Raw genomic sequence first — 21787 nt, 5'->3', positions numbered from 1 at the left:
AACAAATATTTGTAAAATTGTTGTAAATAAAAATAAATTTTACAGGGCAGCTCTTTCCACATGGTGAAAACTCAGAAGTAGGAAAATCCTTAGGCACACACACTTTTAGATTTTAGGTATGTAAATCTGATACATGGGGCCTATTTATGTTTGTAGTGCTATCGGTAAACCATAAAAATGCATTTGTCAGAGAATCCTCTGTTTATAGTTCTCCATTCCTAAAGGTTACTGATTAAAATTGAAAACAGGCATGGTAAATGCCCAGTGCATTTTATCAGCACACATTGCTCTTTATGTCCCCTGCAGTTAGTAACTTAATCCCAACCAAACTGTAAAGTAAACTATTCATGATTTGTCAGATTGAGCTGATGCTTATCCATAAAAAATGGGCTTTAAAAAAAAGTCACCAGGACACTATAATTAAGATCCGTTCATCCATTTCATCCCTGAACTGGGGAAAATAATGAGATATCAGAGTAGTAAGACCGCATTCTAAGGAGGACAGTGAGTATCTTTTCAGACATCACACCAGTATTTGATGCAGCAGGTGCACCAGAAGGGACTCACAAATCATATTAATGTCCAAGGTCTGATGAAATGGCATCAGGGCTTTCTGTTCTTGGTTTATGTAATTTTTAAAGGTAAAGGAAAGGTGACTAAAAATGAAAGATAAAGGCTTAATAGTATGAACATACTATAAACAGCAAGAATAACATTTCCAAACTTTTAGGGGGATCTTCTAATTTTTTTTTTTAAATCAGGGAGCACATGATATAGGGCATAATTTAAAAAGTCTGGAAGAAAGAAAATAAACTGGGACTCAAAGGAAATATGAAAATTAAAAGCACAACAAAAACATATATGTATGTAACTATGCACACTATCTATACACTATACATAGTAAAGACCTAATCTTTATGAGGTGGGTGTAACAGGACATTTGATTTTATAGCAATACTCTATATTAAGAATGATAAATATATAACATGGAATATTATTTTAGATGCATAATTTATCTTCTACAATTAACAGCTTTCCTTTTATGACCTCTATTTCTGAAATTATCAGATTCTCAATAATGAAATTTATGGGAAGCTAAATTTGGGTTCTTAGTGATGTCAGGGATATTTGAAAACAGGATGATATGTCAAAACAATGAGAAAACAAGGTTATGATAATGTATTGGAAATGAAAAAGACAGTAATTTTGTTTTCAAACAAAATTCAGACTCATACTCTGTCTTACAGACCTCACCAGTCTGATAGATGTTGTATGAAATCAGCATAAAGAATCATCTGTTATAATTTAATTCAGCTATCATTGAGCACTTACACCACCAATGCCATAGTGCTAGGCTTTGTTTTCAATCATGGCAAATATGATTATAACATTTTCTACTTCAAATTGTCTATCAAAATTGTTTCTCAGAGCCCCAAATTATCAAATTCAATGAACTTTCCTTTGTCTTCATTTTACTAACCTCCTATAACATTTGATTCTAAGGTCAACTGGCTCTGGAATTTCCCTTCCTCCCATTACCATCACAGACCTCTTATCCAGCCAGCCTTGGCACTCCTCTTTGGTCTTACCATATGCTTTCCATATTCTACCAACTTCTTACTCTCAGTGTTCTCAAAACTTCTCTCTCAAGCTCTTTAATTAGACCTTCATCTTCTCTTCCCAAGACAGGCCATTCGCTAACACACCATCCAGAGGTTTATGATTATCGGATGTATAACATATAGATTGCACCACCATCCTAATGTCCATTATCTTGGGACTATATGTGCATTCATAAAATACATGAAGTTAAAAAGCACATATAGTAATAAATGTCTATATACATATCTATGCACAGAAATATATTAGATCACATGATATAGCCTGATGTAACAGACAGTAAGGGTGGGTTTAAGAGTATTATCACAATTTGAATAAAATTAAATAATGAAAAGGCTTAACCAAGTATCTTTGCAATGTATTATCATATACGATGGCCATTATGAATGTTATGCCCCATCAATGATTTGTATTTTTTCCACATACTGAAATTTACGATCAAATATCATTAAACATCTGAACACTAATTATCTGGTGTCCATATGCTACAGAGCATTAAGGACTGTGGAGCACAAAAGCTATGCTGTTTCTCAGATCTTCTCTCACCTCGTGTCTTAAACAAGGCAAGCAGCTACAGGCCTGCGTGTACATCCCACCATGCACTTTATCACAGAACATACATCAACCACCCAGCCTTGTCCCTGATTAACTTTGTTGGGTTGTACCAATTACCCCTCCCTTTGTGACTGACCTCTTTGTAAATGAAGTGCATGAAATATGGGTATTTTTTCCTGGGTTTTTACCACTTACCTGATCCCTTTTTTATTTGCTTACGATAGTACAAAGGGAGTCTAAGTCATATAACAGTTGGAACAAAAACAAGTAGCAATCAGGCTTTTGCCGTAGTAATAGACAGATCTGAAAAGCCAGATCTTGATAGCGGTCCCTCCTTTCCACTATTCCCATACTTAGACCAGTTGGTTAAGACTGTTAATGACCCTCTTGGATCAATGTCTTTTCCTTGTAGCTCTAATTTATTGCATTGTTTGATTAGTACAAATGTTTTTGTGGATGGCTCTGCATTATTCTACCAGATTGCTTGTCTGAATCAAATTTGCTTCAATTCATTCACCAATGAAGCAAGGGAAAAAAATAATCAACATTTACTCTCTTATCTCTGGTACCGAAAATGGAACAACAAATAAATGCTTGTCAATTTAAAGACTTTTCTCTACCTTCTCAGTTATGTCCCTCAGTTTATTCAGGGCTTGAAATGGTATGCATGGTAAGGTACAGCAGTGGGTAGCAAATAGGACTGGGGAAGCTAAATATGTACTTCAAATTTATGGGCCCAAGTTTTTATTATCATCACCTGTCATCATTATCATTATCATAAATCCACATATATGTACTCATTTATATACAAATAATGTATGAAATTACCATCCACTGGCTTTTCATTCTCTGAAATCCAACTTATTGATTTCTGATTATTAATGATTTTTTTCTGAAACTGTGTCTGTTTTAAAAATAAATCAATGCTATTCCTTTAATAATACTTTTGGGGAAATGATTACAATGGTTTTTTTCTATGGGAACTAAGCAAACAAGTCACAGATAAAACCTTTTTGTACTGTGAAACAACACCAAGTAAATTAAGTAACCAGTTTTGCTCAACTAAGGAAAAAATCACCTCTTGATTCAATTTATATTAAAAAAATTTCACAAATGAGTTAGTTTGTATTCTTGGTGTACTAATGCTATATCATATTATATATATATATATATATATATATATATATATATTTATATTTATATTTATATATATATTTTTTGTCTAATTACTTAAGATCTTAAAACCTCTAGAAAAAAAGACTGAATTCAATATATATTGACCCATGGTTGTACACTGAAAAAAAAATGGATATTTTACTTAAGTCCATGCTATTAATGTGTTTTGTATATACTTTGCCTAATAGTAAGGGGTAGGTGGTCTGGTTAGTCACATTTCAGTTATAGCTTTGCTATATAATAACTGAACAAACTTCATGACTTTAAAAGTAAAGTGGCTATTTCTTTATAAATAATATCCTATATTTTATACATATTATCTATATACATTTTTAATTTGCTGCAATTTCTACTTGATCAACTGACAGCAAAATGAAAGATCTCCTATTAAGGACAACACACATAATAAGAATCACTTTGCATAATTCCATCATGATAGACTATTCCGGTATAATGATCCTAATGGACAGTCATATAATTTTTGAAGAGCCTATTTAGAGGAAGCTTAAATTTCACAAGTTACAAGTTTAAATCTCTAAAATATAGAACTGTAAAAACATCTTCACTGGAAAATCATGAAACAGCATTCACTTCTTAATCACATAGACATTTCTGGCTTAACACTGCCAAGAATGTGACAAACTTGCTGAAGCTTAAAAACTCAGTGACAAAACTCATAACTTATTTTGTATCAAATGTTCTACTATATCAATATAGCACATCATGTAATTTATTAGATAATATATTGGCTCTGTTAAAAAGATGTCTTGGATATGAAAATAAATGTATTACTACTGGTCTTTCTGCTAAGGCATTGTCCTAAATAAGTGGAGCACTTTTCTGCAGTGGAAACATTCTAGGAATGTTTATAATTATTAAAATTCCCTCTCCTTTGTCCATCCATGAAAGTGTATACATCTTATTTATGCCCATGAATACTGAAAATAAATACTTTCCTTCAAAATAATAGTATAGGACTAAATTAAACTCTCAGGAATGGGTGTTTGTGTTTTTCTGCTTAGGTTTCTATAATAAAATGCCGCACATTGGGTGTCTTAAGAAACAGAAATTTATTTTCTTACAGTCTGGAGGCGGGCATTCCCAGCTCACGGTCCAGCAGGGTCCAGATGCTGATGAAGGCTTTCTGGCTTGTGGATGGCCAGGTTCTGACTGTGCGCCCACACGGCCTTTCCGTGGGGTAAGGACACAGGGAGAGAGGGTGAGCTTTTTGGGGTCTCTTCTTATATGGACACTAACCCTCTAGGAAAGGGGCCACAACCCAAAAAACTTATTTTACCTTAATTATCTCCTTAGAGTCTCTATGTTATTTGTGTCTTAATATTTTATAATAGATTACTTAATCTTTTGCCCTAAATCTCTACTTAAATACAAAGTAGAGATTGAGAAAGTCATTATAAGGTTTTAAAAAATATCTATAGTTTCAAGAACCAAACCACAAAATTTTTATAAGTGAAATAATTATCCCATGTGTCCATTGCCTAATTTAAGTAAAATTATAAATACTAATTAAATTCATCCTTTAAATATTAATCTTGATAATCTTATAACATCTCTTTTCATATTACAATGCTGTATAGAGTTCATGATTCGCTCTCGTCAGTTTGCTCAGTGGGTAGAGCATTGGCTTGCAGGCTAAAGGGTCCTGGGTTCGATTCTAGGTAAGGGCACATGCCTGGGTTGCAGGTGCAATCCCCAGCAGGGGACATTCAGTGACTCCCTCTCATCACTGATGTCTCTCTCTCTCTCCCTCTCCCTTTCTCTCTGAACATCAATGAGGAAAAAAATAATTTATGAATTTGTTCAACAGATATATTAAGCATGTACCCTGAGCCCAATATGTTAAAGGGGCTATTGAATAAGACAAAGAAACCACTTCACTAGAAAGTGAAGTCTAACAGAAAACACAAACATTGCCCAGATAAAATGTGAAGAATATTATAAGAAAATGCAGAAGCTCTGGCCAGATAGCCCAGTTGGTTGGAAGGTCATCTGATGAACCAAAAATGTTGCAGATTTGATTTCCTGTCAGGGCACATTCCCGGTTGAGGCAAATACAGGAGGCAAAGGATCAATGCTTATCTCTCACATCAGAGTTCTCTGTTTCTCAATTGCTCTCCTCCTCCCTTCTTTCTTCCCTCTCCCTCTTCTTCTTTCACTAAAAAAATCAACAAAAATATGTCCCTGGGTAAGGATTAAAACAAAAGACGTGAAATACTTACTATAAGACAGTATCACACAAATTTCTCCAAAATTTACATAGTAAGTTTGGGATGTAAAGATACTGTGTAGGCATACGGGTCTTTACATGTAAAGTTACCAGCCCATAATACTAGTAAGCACTCAATAAATTGTATGTGTCGGTATTCATGCCAACAAAGTTGCATTTCCCATAATAAAAAGTTTATTAAAAGAGTATCCCAAATCTACCTTTATATGTTTTAATTAGTGATTCCCACTAAAGAAAAACTGTAAATGTACCTACATGTATACTCTTAAATGAATGGTGTCACAAAAATACTTAAACATTAAAGAATTAAACTTTACTAAGAGAATCTGAAACTATTTGTTAGGCAAACCATGTAAATTTCTAAAACAGCATGTCCTATTGCACGAATTAGCATGACTGAATTTGCTCTGCCTTTCAGATAAAGCAGGTTTATGAAATAACTAGAAACAAACAGATAAGTGCATATTGAATGGCTTGCTGTTAAAAATTCTCATTCAGCTGATCTTTATGTTGCAGACTCTATACATGTGAGTAGGTCTATGTTTTAGCAACAGTAAAACTATTTCTATAACAGTTTTGGTGGTGGTGGTGGCTTTTCTTGCACTTATATTTTGGTTTCACCTTACAGCGGCTCTGGCATTAAAATGGTTCAATATAATCAGTAAATGTTCTCAAACAAGAAAATATTTTTTGCTTAGGTTTTCTTAAATTAGAAATCAAGATTATATGTTCCTTGGAAATATAAAATATATATATAAAGTTAAATAAAATTATTTTACGTCTATTTTAAGTCATTGAAAAAAGTGATCTGAGTTAATTTATGAGGAAAATAGTCACGGTTGAGTCACATTAATAAATATGTGTAAAGATACTCTGACAAATACAGGAAATGACTTCTGGCACTGTCTTCCCCCCACCCCCAAGTAATTTTGACTATGTATGTTATATCATATAACCCTACACTTATATTTCATTCGACACTTTCCATAAACATTACAGAAATCTAAGTAAAGGGAATACTGAAGCAAATCTTAATTTTGACAGTGAAATAAGATCTGGGTACTTGAAAACATAAGGGAAATTAAGACATGCAGGGTTATTTTTATAGTTTCTTGAAGGACAATAAAATTGTAGCCAAAAGGCAAATACTATAGTTACCAGTGCTCTCTCCCATAGATTACTTTTGTTATTAATATCCTCAGGAAATAAAACTTCTTATTAGGTCTCCTTTTCATTGAACATTATTTATCACCAGGCTATTGAATCAATCTGCAAAGTCCCATATAAAGGGTTATAGAGCTAAATTCTTTAGGTTAGCAGACTATGATAAGATTATATAACAATAATTCTGAGGAAAAGTATATTTGATTGCAATAATCAAGGTCACATGTATGAATTTACCATGCATATATTTACCACATGACCTTTCTAAGTCATACACTGTAAATTTCAACATTTTACCTGCAAATGTTATTAATACTTACTTACCAAATTTTCCAATTTACCTGGAAATTTTAATGATATAATGTGTGTACCAGTTGTAGGATGACTGGCATATTTTCTGTGTAGACATTCATCCATATACACACAATTGGTGATAAGGAAAATACATTTTTTGAGAGAGAGAGAAACTTTGTAAGATATCTTGGCAGAGAAATTAAAATGTGTCCCTACACCACAATGGCAGATTTGCTGATATTTTCTCACATTTTCAGAAAATGTCTTCTGTATAAATATATAGGTATAGATAAATATTTATCTATCTACATACAAGAAACTATTCTATGTGTCACATCAAATATCAATATTTTGTGGAAGATATAGAAAGTTTAAAACTTTAGCTGGGCCAGTTATGTCCTGGCCTGTTCAAAACCAACAAAGGTCTCTCCCCTTGTCTCTCAGAGAGGTGTATTTGCCCAAAAATAAAGTTTCCTAGTATCCTTTCCTACAAATCTTTATTCACTAGTTTACACTGCTATTCTCTAAACACACTCTGAATTTTGCTCTCATTCTTGTGCATTATTGAACTACCTGTAAGGGACTGAACAACTTATTTGCCCAGCTTCTGAGACAACTGCCAGAAAGCAGATCCCTTGTACCCTCTTTAGAATTCCTTTGTCTGAAAATTACAATTTGTGCCTTCCTAGAGTAGCCAGCAGCCATATCTGGATATCACAGAGGTATAAGTCTGCCATGCTCTCAACACTGGACAATCTGAAGGTCCAAGAAAGGTGAAGAGCTCCCTGTGGTGAAGGCTGAGGATTACAGTGAGCCTGCATCATAGCTCATCTTCTCTGCTCAGTAATACTCCCCCCCACCTCTCTTCTGATAGTGCTGATCGGATATGCACACCCTAAAATACAACTCCTGCACACTATTCTCCTAGGGAGCCCAACTTGGGAAATTAGATCCTCTTTCAGGAGTGACAGTATTCCTCCTCATTTGCTTCTCAATGATATCAATCACACTAAAAATTACTGTACACACACTACTCAACTATCAATAACTAGCAATCAACAATGCACAATGTATATTTTCTGTTATATAATGACTTGTCTGTTTAATTATGGACATAAGATAGGATCTTAGAGGTTTTCTATCCCAAGTTTCTCTATTGCATTAAGAGCAATACAAGAATAATTACTACATCCCTAATTAAATCTCTTTGGGGTAAATACCACATTTTATATTTTTTTGTTAGTTTGCTAACAAAATTAAATTGTCTAATTGTTTAAATAATCCCACAGTAAATAGAGGTATTGCAGAATTTTTGGGAGGCCTGTATTTAATAACAGGCATACTTCTGCAGACCATTTTTATGTTAATCCTGTTGGTCTATGCATCGAACATAATCCTATCTAAAAAAGAGAAACATGCAAATTGACTATACCTCCACTATTCCCACAAGCCATGCCCACAAGCCAATCAGGAGCAATTATGCAAATTAACCCACAAATATGGCAGTGGCCACAGAGCTGGAGAGAGCAGGAGGCTTTGGTTGCCCCAGAGATGGAGGAAGCCAAGCTTTCTGCCCGCCCTGGCCTTTGCTCAAGGCTACAAAGTTTCATTTATAAAAGACAAATAAATACCAACAAAAATGGCAGCAGCCATGGAGCTGGAGCCAGCCAGAGGTTTGGCCTGCCCTAGTCAGCCCTGGGCTCTGCTTAAGGCTACAAAGTTTCAATTATAGAAGATTAATAAATCCCAGATCATAGGGCCTCCACTTGGGTCACTGGAGTGCGGGACCAGCCTTGCAAACCACTATAGTCCCCTCACCCAGGCCATCCCATTCCCCAAGGGAACCGCCATCCTGATCCTGGACACCCTTCAGGGCAAACCAGCCAGCCCCTACTTGTACACCAAGGCTTTATCCTATCTAATAAAAGAGTAATATGCAAATTGACATCACTCCAACACACAAGATGGCTGGCCCCATGTGGATACAAGATGGCTGCCACAAGATGGCCAGCAGGGTAGAAAAGTTGTGAGGGACCAGTCCTGCAAAGGAGGGCAGTTGTGGACAATCAAGCCTGGAGGAGAGGGCAGTTAGGGGTGGCCAGGCTAGCAGGGAGCAGTTAGACATCAATCAGGCTGGCAGGGGAGTGGTTAGGGGGTGATCAGGCAGAAGCAGTTAGGGGCAATCAGGATGGCAGACAGGTGAGCAGTTGTGAGCCAGCAGTCCTGGATTATGAGAGCGATGTCTGACTGCCTGGTTAGGCCTGATAGGATCGGGCCTACACGGGCAGTCGGATATCCCTCAAGGGGTCTCACATTGGAGAGAGTAAAGGCTGGGCTGAGGGACAACCCCCCAACCCGCATGCACAAATTTTGTGCACCGGGCCTCTAGTGGAAATTATAAGGTTTTAAAGGCCCTCTTGAGGGCCTAAAATATAACGTATTTCTCCTCATTATGGCAAATTCATATCCATTCTAAAGTTGTAGGATGACTAGCATATTTCTGTGAGGACATTCCTCCTTCTCCCACTCTTTACTCCTTCCCCACCCCGCTTCAAATAAGCAGTACTTTCTCAGGGTTTCTGTATGTTGTTCCTAATATTTTTACAGCACGAATCACTTAACATTCAAGTTCACTGTCTTGAGTTGTAAAATACATATCGTACTACCTTATGGGCACCTCATAAGGATGGGGCCATTCTTTACCTTCTGTCCTAGCATTCTCCACAGTGCTTGACACACACTGGTCAGTACAGCTGGATGAATACTTTAAAAGTAGCATTTAAATAGTCAGCTCTTAAAAACACGTAATTATTAAGACCGCATTTGTTCAAGAGAGCCTTCCAATGTAAAGAAGATTGAGCAACCTCATGCCATAAATCAAATGTATATGCTTTCCCCTCCAGTTATATATTTAAAAAATCTCTCCAATGTCTGTGAGTTTGATCCATGTGACTTTATGCTTAATAGATCAATATAATTCCTAAAAAAAGCAATAGTAAAAGGAATATATTTCAGCCAGTTTATGTAAGTCATATGTTCCTGAAAAGAAAATACAAATATTATCTAACTATGAATATCACAGATTATGCTCTCACTATACTTCTCATCTTAAAGCTACAATAATTATTGGTCTAAATAATAATTGATCTAAATAATAATTTAGACCTGTAAATGATTGGTCTAAAGGTAGCTTTAGACTAGTCTTAAGATAACTTGTGACTATCTAAGAGTCACATTTTATATAGGCCAAATAAAATTAATTTCTCCATCTTCCAATTTGTGACACATCATTGACAATTCTGAGCCTCCATTTCTCTCCCCCCCCCTCATTGCAATAAAGACTTTAGAATATTTTGCCTTGACATGTTCACAAAACTTTACCTAAAAAAGAGACTAATAAGCATTCATCTTGCTACTCACTAAAATATCATTTTTGTAATAAGATTTTTAAGTTTTCTCTAACATAATCTTATTTAACAGGTTAATACAGGAAGCTAGCTATTATTTTATCCCCATTCTGTGTATAAAGAACTTTAGTGGTTCATCCAGGAGCACCTACCGCCTGTGTGCTCAGGCAGAGCCAGGCCTGGAGCACCATTCCCTGAACACAACTACTAGACCACTACCCTGAACAGAAGACAGAGGTCTTCAATGTATTTCCATTTCCACAAACATTGGTACGGAGGGTCTGGAGCTCCAGACTCCAATATAATAGAAAAAGAATCACAAAGAGCACACACTGCCTTTCAAACCCTGGCTGATTATATGCCATTCTTACTCTGTATTCTTACCCCCTCACAGGCAGATTCTTTTTTTTTTTTTTTAATATATTTTTATTAATTTCAGAGAGGAAGGGAAAGGAAGAGAGATAGAAACAACAATTATGACAGAGAATCATTAGTTAGTTGGCCCCTGTATGTCCTGCACCGGGGATCCAACCTGCAGCCCTGGTATGTGCCCTGATCGGAATCAAACTGTGACCTCCTGGTTCCTAGGTAGACGTTCAACCAGTGAGCCATGCTGGCTAGGCCAGATTATGTTTTTTATACAAGGCATCAGTGGATTTAAACCAGAGAGAGAGGTTTAAACTCATTACTGAAGTGACCGCAGCATATACTACGTGGGAAGTGAGGCTGTGTGGTTAATGGACAACTTCAAAGATCACTGAAGGTTTCCCTGATACTTATGAACAAGAACCAAGTTTCACAGCATTCCCCCTTTCAAAATAGCACATATACTGCTGATGTAGGTGAGGGAAAATGGGTATACAAATGGAACAGGACAATAGTCACTCATATTCTACATTTGCTCTGTTAAAAACTAATTTAAAACTTTTAAAATTGCCACTGCTTTCTGCCATATTTAAACACTTTTTTTTTTTTTTTAAAGTAGAAAAAGCTAACAGTGTCACTGAAAATTCACGGGTTTTTAGTATTTGAGATATAGTATAGAGTAGACAATTGTGCATTAATATTTTGATATAAAAGTGCAAACCTAGCCGAGACTGGTTTGGCTCAATGGATAGAGCATCGGCTTGGGGACTGAAAGGTCCCGGGTTCGATTCCGGTCAAGGGCATGTACCTTGGTTGCGGGCATATCCCCAGTAGGGGGTGTGCAAGAGGCAGCTGATCGATGACTCTCTCTCATCGATGTTTCTAACTCTCTATCTCTCTCCCTTCCTCTCTGTACAAAATCAATAAAATATATTAAAAAAAAATGCAAACCTAGTTTGCTTTTTAACTTGATTATATTTATTCTTTATAAACAGTTTAAGAGCTTTAATGCGATATAATTTATAGACCATAAAATTCACTTATTTTAAGTACACAATTCAATATTTTTAGGATGTCTACTGAATTGTGCACCCATCACAATCTAATTTTTGCACATTTATATTACTTCCTCCCAAAAAAACAAACAAAACTAGTTTTCTTTTAACCAGAAGAGAATCAATGCCTAAAGCCACTTTACTACAGTGAGATATTTGATTTGAAAATCTATGGAAAATCTATGACCCACTTAGCTGGTATGATATAAATTTGAAAAGTTACATACTGACATTTAAAGAGCAAAAAAACAGATTCCAAAAGCAATCTAATTGGCAAACTCTAATTGTGGTATAAGTTCAGCATCTGTATGTTGTATTAAAAAATAATTTTAAATGTTCCTTTATATAGTTGATATCAGCAGGAATGCAGCAGTTATTCTAGCTCGTAGACCTCAGAGTCCTATTAATGATTCCAAAGATAGTGCCAGTGTCACAATCATAAACGTAAAGATTTTTGTTGTTGTTAAGCCTCAGCCTAGGATATTTTTCTATTGATTTTTTAGAGAGAGGGGTAGAGAAAGAGAGAAACATCAATGTGAGAGAGACACATTGATTGGTTACCTCTAGCACTCACCCTAATCAGGGCCAAGATCAGAGATCAGCCTGCAACTGAGGTATGTGGACTTGACAGGAATCAAACCGGAGACCATTATATCTGTGAGCCAAACACTCTATCCACTGATCCAAACCGGCTAGGACAATCTAGTGTCTCACACACACTCACTGTAGGGTTATGATAACAAATTTCAATATAAAGCAACACCAACAGTGGCAGAATTTTAAGACTAGTAAAGAGTGTAGGGTAAATACATTACATCAATGCAAATATCAGTGAAATCAGTTATTTGCTTTGGTCTAATGTCTGAAGATTTAAAAGTCTCTAGGTTATTTTATCTCCAGACTTCTAATTTTATAGGGGAGATCTGACTTGCAATAGCCTATTAAATATCAAAGAGAAACCTGTAGAATAAGGACCAACTAATTTGTTCAGGATGGTAAGCAGAAGGCCACATGCATAGTTTTCATTCTGCAGATATCATTTAAATAGATAACTTTGTTAAAATTGGCATGGAAATGAAGAATAGATTGGTCTATGTCCAGGAATTTGGGCTAATACTGGTTTCTGACAGTCAGCCAAAGATCAAGAAGACCTTGATTATGATGCTCACACAACTCTGGGCTCCAGTGCAGGTCCAGTTGTATTAATGACGATGACATAAAACTTGGCTACATCTACTACACAGCATCTCCCTTCAGCAGCAAGAATTTTCAAAAGATTGAAAAAGCCCTCCATTTCTGAAACTTTCTTCAGTAATAACATTTTTTCTGAAAGTTTAGAAAATCTCCAATTCATGAAACTTCCTTCCCAGTTTGTACTTTCCAAAACATGCTTAGCAACACGAAGAATGACTGAATAGGGCATCTCAACTGCGAGTAAGGAAATAAGTGAAAACTGCTTTTAAGCTAAATTACAACTTCATAATCATGGTTATTACATATCCTAATTCATTTCTTCTGAAGTTGTCATGAGACCTCCCAAGTATGTAATTCAACATTATAAACATTATATCATCACAAATCTGATGAACTTAAAATTCCCTTACGCAAAATTTAATTCAGACTTGCCACATAGTGTAAATACATTCTCTCTGCTAAAAAAAATTGATTAACACTGTGTGAGACAGTACAGCCAACTCTTTCATTATTCTTAATTCTCAGGTAGATTTTGATCATGAGCACGCATCACACAAAGAGGTAAACATGCAAGTAATAATCTGAATTTCATTTTACCCAATATATCCTCTCTCCTCCTCTAGATCTTTCCACAGATCTTCTAGTCTAAGAGCAGTCCTAACTCGTTTACAATTTATCCCTTTTATTTCTCCTGCCAGATCTCTGGAGGAGATGTTAATGAGTCTAGTAATGGTTTAACAGGCAGCAGGAGAAATAACAAAGACAAGCTAAAGGTGTGAATAATCAACAGGCTGGAATAATTGAGTTCTGTGTAGCTAAGTTAAGGAAATATCCAAGTGAGACAGCTCACTTCTGTAGGCACATTATTCACCTAGTGAAGGTGAACGGGAAAAACATACCTGCTTGGCCAGTGGTGACACTGACAGCAGCGAAGAGCCTCTGGGATCGGCTTAAGTCAGAAACTCCATTCACAGCTTCAACCTCAAAAGTGTAATTGGCGTGGGCCAGCAGGTCCATGACAGTGACATAGTTATCCTCTAAGCCACTCTGCTGGGGCATGTAGCCGATGTTACTCCCACAAGGAACGCACTCGCCCTGCTCCCAACTGCACCGCTTGCACAGTATCCTGTAGGTCACGTCGTTCCTTCCCCCGTTGTCCGCAGGAGGACTCCATTCCAAGCTGACTGTGGTTTGGTTGATGTTGAAAATGAGGTTCTGTGGTGCAGATGGAGGCCCTTCAGAAACCAAAAATAAATAAATAAACAAAAACGAAAGAAAGAAAGAAAAGCCAACAAAATGCACCCAAGGCCCACGTGCTGCATTCAGCTGGCAGCTGAATTACCATACAGAAAACTAGCCGCAATGCTTTCTTTCACATAAACATTTCATTGCCTTTCCTAGAGAAGCCATATAAAAGCCTCCTTGAATTCACTTGGCAAGGGGCTTTATTTATTTTCCATTTAATATGTCAAAATGAAAACAGGATAACAACTGTCTTTGTACTTTTGCTACAGTCTTTAGCTACTTTACTTCCAAGCAATTAAAGAAGAACAGTTAATGCACCTAAAAAAACAGTTGTGAAGTTGTTCGAAAATAGTTTTCTTTTTAAGCGTATAGCAGAGAATACACCTATTCATTTTTAATGCGCTCAGGAATGATTTATAGGACTGTCTGGAATTTGGTTTGGATTTGGGTCTCTCAAGCACTCATTAATTGAAGCACCACGATGTGAGATTTGTTCAGTTTAGTGATGGAATTTTAATTTGCAAACCATTACTTTTTAATTGCATTTCATACACATGTAAGACTCAAAAAAATAACTTTTTACATTTTAGGATTCCTATTAAATAGATGTGAAAAGTATTATTAAAAAGCATCTTGATTTTGAAAACATAAAAATTACATTGCAGTTGAAGTGAGATGTATTTTACATTATTGGTTAGCCTTAGAGGTTTATGAACAAATTTTAAATAATAATAATTCAGATTTGTGAATGTATTCACAAATTCTATGCCTATCTCAATGACAGGAAGGAATCTGAAAGTCCTTTTGTAACTTTACTAATACGAACTTACTTGTGCATGCAACATATGGTGGGTCAGATGGAGCCCTATAATATCCATCCTCACATTCACATCTTGAAGAACCTTCTTTATCAGAAAAACTGTGAGTTGGGCAGCGAGAGCACTGAAGGTCTTGAGAGGAAGATTTGTAGAACCCGCGGCCACAGGCTGAGTATACAAAAGAAAGAGAAAATAGAAACATGAGAGCAAGTAGACCTTTCTTCACTTTCAATAACATTTTGCAAAGAATACAGTATAAAATATGATTTGTGAAAAACAAGCTGTTTATGATTAACACTAGAGGCCCAGTGCACAAATTTGTGCATGGATGCAGTCTGGATGGCCTGCCCCAATTGGGGCTGATAGGGGGCCAGGCCAGCCAAAGGGAGGGGCCGTGGGAGATGGCCAGCTGGCCCTGCCCACTTCGGGTAGGTTGACTGGCTGCAGTGCTTGTCATACTGAATGGTCATTCCAGTTGTTCAGGTAGTTTGGCATATATATATATATATATATATATATATATATATACACACACACACACATATATACAGTACATACACATATAGTAGATTTCATATTAGTATATATCAATAACCATACTACATTTTAAGACAAAATAATAAAAATCAAATGATACAGCAAACTTGTACCTATAGTTGGCATCAGTTCAAAGTCAAGAGCCCCAAACTAAACATAAGCATAATTTATTTAGATAAAATCTTAAAATATTTAAATGAGAGTAATGTCAATTTTAACAGAATTAACTTGTTTGTTAAACTGCATTAACATACTCAAAAAGTTATGTTTTCTTCATAGAAAATAGCTGTAGCCCTACCCAGTTTGGCTCAGTGGATAGAGTGTCGGCCCACAGACTGAGGGGCCCCAGGTTTGATTTCTGTCAAGAGCACATGCCTGGGTTACAGGCTCAATCCCCAATAGTGGGTGTGCAGGAGGCAGCCAATCAATGATTCTCTCATCATTGATGTTTCTATTTCTTTCTCCCTCTACTTTGCTCTCTAATATCATTAAAATATATTTTTTAAAAATATAGCTGTAAATTAACATTTTGTGTTAATTTTACTTATAATGAAAAATATAAAAAAATAAGCTTAATCATCTACTAAAACCAACAGTGTAAATTATTTTCACTTGAAAATGATAGAAATTTATTCTCTTCCAATTTTCAGGAAACTTCAAAATATAACAATTTAACAGGTTGCTTTCCACTAAGTGAACTCCCTTGTCAATAAAAATTATGAAATCTTGTAAATAGGAGACACCTATTTAACCAGAATTAAAGAGAAAGCCATCAACTGTAAACAGACTGAGGACTTTTTCTCCCCTCCTGAGAGAAACTTAGGGTATAGTCACACTAACAAAGCAAATTCTCTCATGATGAATATATAAGTATAGAAAACATCACTATCATCTCCTACTGAAGTTGTTTTTACCCACTTACATCCTATTTATTATTAAATCATGTACCGTTGAACCATTTACTATCACTGAATATTTTCTATATTTATTTTCAATTAAAATTTAGCAAACTAAAATTATATTATCTCAACAATTTTTATTAACAGATGGTATTACACATGGAACATATTAAATAAATTCAATGTATCCTTCATATTTTTAAATGAGTATTTTTAAGCTTTAGTGACCTTCAAATTTAATAGAAATTAATAAATCATATCTATTGTATAAAGATTAGTTAATATTTAACCTACATTTATATTTAAGTTTATTTAATGTTCTTAGCTTGGCACTATTCAGTAACTGAATCACATATTCACCATTTGGTAGGAAAAACAATCTTGTTTTATTAAGAAGGTATATTCTCAAAAAAAATGAATTATTCTCTATTTTTGTTCACATGCTGATTTTTAACTCATGATTTTGATACATTTGAGAGTTCAAAATCACCTTCTGAGTTTCAAAAAAATAAGCCTCCTTTACAGGAGCAAGATTGGTATTTTTAGATAACTTAGAAACTTAAAGATCTGTTATATTGTGAAAGATAAGTGGTAGATACAGAAACAGAACTACAATCAACTCTTTGTAAATATAGCATACACTGCTGAGCTCAAAAGCCAGTCTGCCTTTGGTTGGCTTCCTCAATTCTTACAAGAGGAAAACACACATAACATATTAAGCAAAGAAGCTTAATGTACCGTCACATGTTCTCAGTAGCAATTACTACAAATCCAAGACACAGAGAGAACAATAAAATTGATTGCAAAATAATATAAAAAATATAACACTTAAAAATGTTTATAAAGATAAGATCTTGACACATAAAAGAATGGTGAACTACTAGGTTAAAGAAATGAGAATGGATTTCCCAGCCTTTAAGTATTTATTGTTTCTTGCTTGAAGTATTATCTGTAATTCAACATCCAGATATACCATCCATAAAATAGAGAAGGCAATGCTTTATTCACAACCTGCAGCTTGATAACATTAAGTCCCAGAGAATTGAAAAAAAAAAAGAGACAGTAATAAAGAGAAGGAGAGAGAAGGAAGAAGGGAGAGAATGATATGTTGAGTCTTTGATGATATTATGTGAATATTTAAGTAGGTTTTATAGAGAGAGGAAGTTAGGAAGTAGGGAGATGAAAACACAGTGGCAACATGATTTAACATCTACAAGGTAAGTCTCCCAGAGTTACTAGGCAGCAAACTACCTAGTGGAATCCTTTGAATTCCTATGCTCGAATTGCAAGTAAAAAACCTCTAAAGAAAGGCTTATTCCTGTTTTCCTCATTAACAAGGAGGCACATTTTTTTTTTCTCTCAACATACATGACTTATAGAATATATAGGGTAGGAAACTATAAAATCCTTATCATTCAACTTCCAAATTTACATTAAATTCTGTCACCACTTTAACAGATGGGAAAACAGATTTGAAGCAAAAGTAACCCAAGTTCTTCAAATAATCCCATTTGTCTAGGTTAAAACTGGTTTTTAGAACACAGGACCACTGATATGCAATCATGCCATTCCACCAGTGTCCACTGCTGAATGAACCAGGATTTGGCACTGATTCAATGGCTCTCAAGGGCTTTAGCAACCCTAAAAATTTATTTTCAACGTGTCCCTCTTTCTTTAATTTATACTCCTAATTTAAAGCTATTTTAACTTACAAAACTATGAAATAATATCCTAACATACCTACAGAAGAGATATTAAATTGGTAGTCTCAATTTCATTATAAATTTTGTCACTGAAAATTCCTGCAAAATTATGGAGAGCATGCATGGCTATTATTAAATGGATAATGATAGAAACAATATTGGAAAATGTGGTCATAAAAGTCTTAACATTTTTTCTTTGAAGTACTATTTTGTTTCAGTTCAGGTAATATTGAAAATAATGAGTTGTAACAGGACAGTTTTTACTTAACTTCTATGAAACTATTAATTTAGACTTATTAAAAAGAAATACAGGAGTCCTCCCTTATCCATGGATTGGCTTTCTGTGGCTTCAATTACCCATGGTCAATTGGCATGGCTCTGTGATCAAGAATCACCCAAAGCAGATGATTCTCCTTCTGATTATTGTCAAAGGTCAATAGTCACCTAGCCAATGTCACATTGCCTATTCCACCTCACTTCATGTCATCATTATATCATCATCTCACAACATCACAAGAAGGAGAAGGAGTATAGCACAACTGGACTTTAAAAGAGATAATCCACATTCACTTAACTTTTATTATAGTACATTGCCATAATTGTTATCTATAATAATGAAAGCATAATATGCTAATTAGACCGGACATCCTTCTGGAAGTCCCTCCATCCTTCCAGACAAAGCTAGGGCTGAAAGGGAAACTCGGGTCTTGAGTGCCTGCCGGAGCCAGAGGAAAGCCCGGGTCCCAGGTGCCGAAAGGAAGCCTGTGCTGGGAGCCTGGGGAAGGAAGGCCTACTATTGCACGCATTTCGTGCATGGAGTCTCTAGTTTTAATATAGGTTACTAGAGACCCTATGCACGAAATTTGTGTGGGAGGAGGGGGCCCCTCAGCCCTGCCTGTGCCTTCTCACAATCCAAGATCCCTCAGGGGATGTCCAACTGCCAGTTTAGGCAGGATCGGGCCTAAACCCGCAGTTGGGCATCCCTCTCACAATCTGGGACTCCTGGATCCTAACCTGCTCACTCCTTACCACTGCACAGAGGTGGATGAGGCTCCTGCCACTGCCGTTGTGCTCACCAGCAGTGAGCCTGGCTTTTAGCTGAGTGGCACGCCCGCTATGGGAGTACATGAACCACCAAAGAGCAGCTCCTGCATTGAGCGTCTGCCTCCTGGTGGTCAGTGTGCATCATAGCAACCAGTTGTTCTGGTCATTCAGCCATAACAGTCACTGGGCTTTTATTATATAGATTATTGTCAATCTACTGTGCCTAATTTATAAATTAAGTTTTATTATAGGTATAAGTATGTAAAGGAAAAAAAACAAAACACATAGTATATACAGTGTGAGGTACTATTCATGGTTGCAAGCCTCCACTGGACATCTTGGAATGTATCCTGCACAAACAAGAGGGGTTTCTGTTCAAAATTTTTGGACCTATGGTATTAAGTCTATAACGTGCATCAATATAAGCTGTCTCTTAGGATAACTGTGAGCAATTGGGTGGTTAAAAAGTTTGCTAAGAAAGTAACAGATGCTCAGAAAAATTACAATTTTAGATGAAATTGCTACATGAAATAACTTCAGTAAAATACTCAGTGACAGAAACTGGAGTGGAGTGACATATCTGACAGTCAGCCGCATAGGAAGAATAAGAGGAGTTCTCGAAATGGCTCCCAAAAAAGGCTACCTGAAAAGCAAGACCATTTATCTTCTATGAATGCAGCTGGTTTTCTAAAAGATAATAATAAAAACATTTTTAGGGGTAAATGACTTCCGAGACCTCAAAAAGGCCAATTCACTTCATACATAACTAAAATATACAGAAATAACTTAGTAGGAATCATGCGATCACAGTTTTAAAACTTTCCTTTCTTCACTTTCTTTCTCAATTTGTTCAATAGCATTTGAACTGAAAGCAAACTTTAATTAAAATAGTATGTGCCTATGGTAAAGTTAGTTACAATAAAAAACATACCATTTTAATTTCCTGCTTTTTGATGTTTTTGCTTTTTAACTTAACATTGCATTTTGTGTGTGTGTGAGTTTATATTTTTTCAGTTTTAGTGAATTTATTGGGGTGACACTGGTTAATAAAATTATACTGGTTTCAGGTGTACAGTTCTATAATACATCATTTAGCCAAGAACGGTTTGGCTCAGTGGATAGAGCATCAACCTGTGGACTGAAGGGTCCAGGGTTCGATTCCGGTCAAGGGCATGTACCTTGGTTTTGGTCCCATCCCCACACAGCAGGCTGAGAGACCCCACCAGTGCACGACCAGGCCTCTAGTATATTCTATATTCATATATTTTTATAAAGCTGTGTTTAGGTAAAATCCGTTAACTATAAATTATTTTAAAATTTAGAAAATCTATAACCAATATATCCTATTTTTTGCCCATTTGGTAATTTTAGAGACAAATAATTTATCTTTTATCTGAGGAGTAGCAATTTTATCTGAGTAATTAAATAACAAATAGATTCTTATCAATATTTAGGGGAGATTTTTGATACAGTATATACAAAGTGAGCTTTGAGTGAATATCTGAATAGCTCTTAGATATTCTTATTTTTCATTCACATCATTTTCCCAGACAACGGGCTTGTTTCCTTCCTTACTAACCCTCTCAATTCTTCTTCCATGAGCTAATTGAATACAACTAGATTCAGCTTCCTCAGACCTTACTCTGTTTCCAGACCTGTGATTTTAAGCACAATTGGACTTTTTCTGAAGTAATTATGTGTATGTGTCTGTGTGTAAAATATGAGGCTTTGCAGATGTTTCCGGCCACAGTGTTACAGCTGCAAAAAGTTTATTAATTACAAACTATAAGAGGATTGTTCCATAATTAAAAGTTTCTGGGCTTTAATATTATTGCAGGATCTACATACAATACATAATGAATGCTGTTATTTTATTTATTGCAGATGGACATTTCATTTCATTCAGGCAAAGTGAGTCTGTTTCCATAGGAGCTTTCAAATATTTGTGTCCTGTTAACGTCCGTGCTTCTATAATGCAAAGGGAAAGCGCAGCTTATAGAAATAGTACTCCCCCAGCTCACTGTGCTGACCTCATCTGGGACAGACAGGTCCAGATTCAGTATTTTAATCCTATTGACAGTGCCTCAGAGGGAATAATTACAAAAGTCTGCCTGAAAGCCAGACCTCCTGTCACCGATACGCTATGATTTCTCACATTGAGAATGAACAGCGGGCAGGAAGGATAAAAACAACATGATGTAACTGAGTATATTATAGTTTGGGAGGCACCAGCCAAATTACCCTACAACTAATTTGTAAGAGTTTAGAAAAGAAACGATGCACAATATGAAGTTTATGACAACAGGTGCTCGAGTGATGAAAAAAAAAATTAGGAGATTTTTAAAACGAAAAAGAAACTTTAATTTCAGGGCATTATTAAGTATGTGTAATTTTACTTGTGTTGTTTAACTTAGTTCTTTCATCAATCGCATTTGGTGGAAAAGAAACAGATATAAATGAGA

General features: G+C 35.7%; 1 protein-coding gene across 6 annotated transcripts in view; it reads right to left on the bottom strand.

Moving 5' to 3' along the window:
• Nucleotides 1–21787, bottom strand: part of EPHA7 (EPH receptor A7) — a 162599-nt gene that overhangs the window by 87748 nt on the left and 53064 nt on the right. For all 6 annotated transcript variants that reach the window (XM_036414854.2, XM_036414852.2, XM_036414851.2 and 3 more), the window contains exons 4-5: nt 15155–15310; nt 13979–14314 (exon numbers count right to left, since the gene is read on the bottom strand). In XM_036414854.2, the coding sequence (XP_036270747.1) occupies nt 13979–14314; nt 15155–15310 (492 nt within the window). The remainder of the gene's footprint in view (nt 1–13978; nt 14315–15154; nt 15311–21787) is intronic.

Source organism: Pipistrellus kuhlii, unplaced genomic scaffold, assembly GCF_014108245.1.
Source record: "Pipistrellus kuhlii isolate mPipKuh1 unplaced genomic scaffold, mPipKuh1.p scaffold_m20_p_5, whole genome shotgun sequence".
Lineage (NCBI taxonomy): Eukaryota > Metazoa > Chordata > Mammalia > Chiroptera > Vespertilionidae > Pipistrellus > Pipistrellus kuhlii.
Note: the sequence above shows the minus strand (reverse complement) of the source record. Positions and strands in the feature narration are given on the sequence as shown.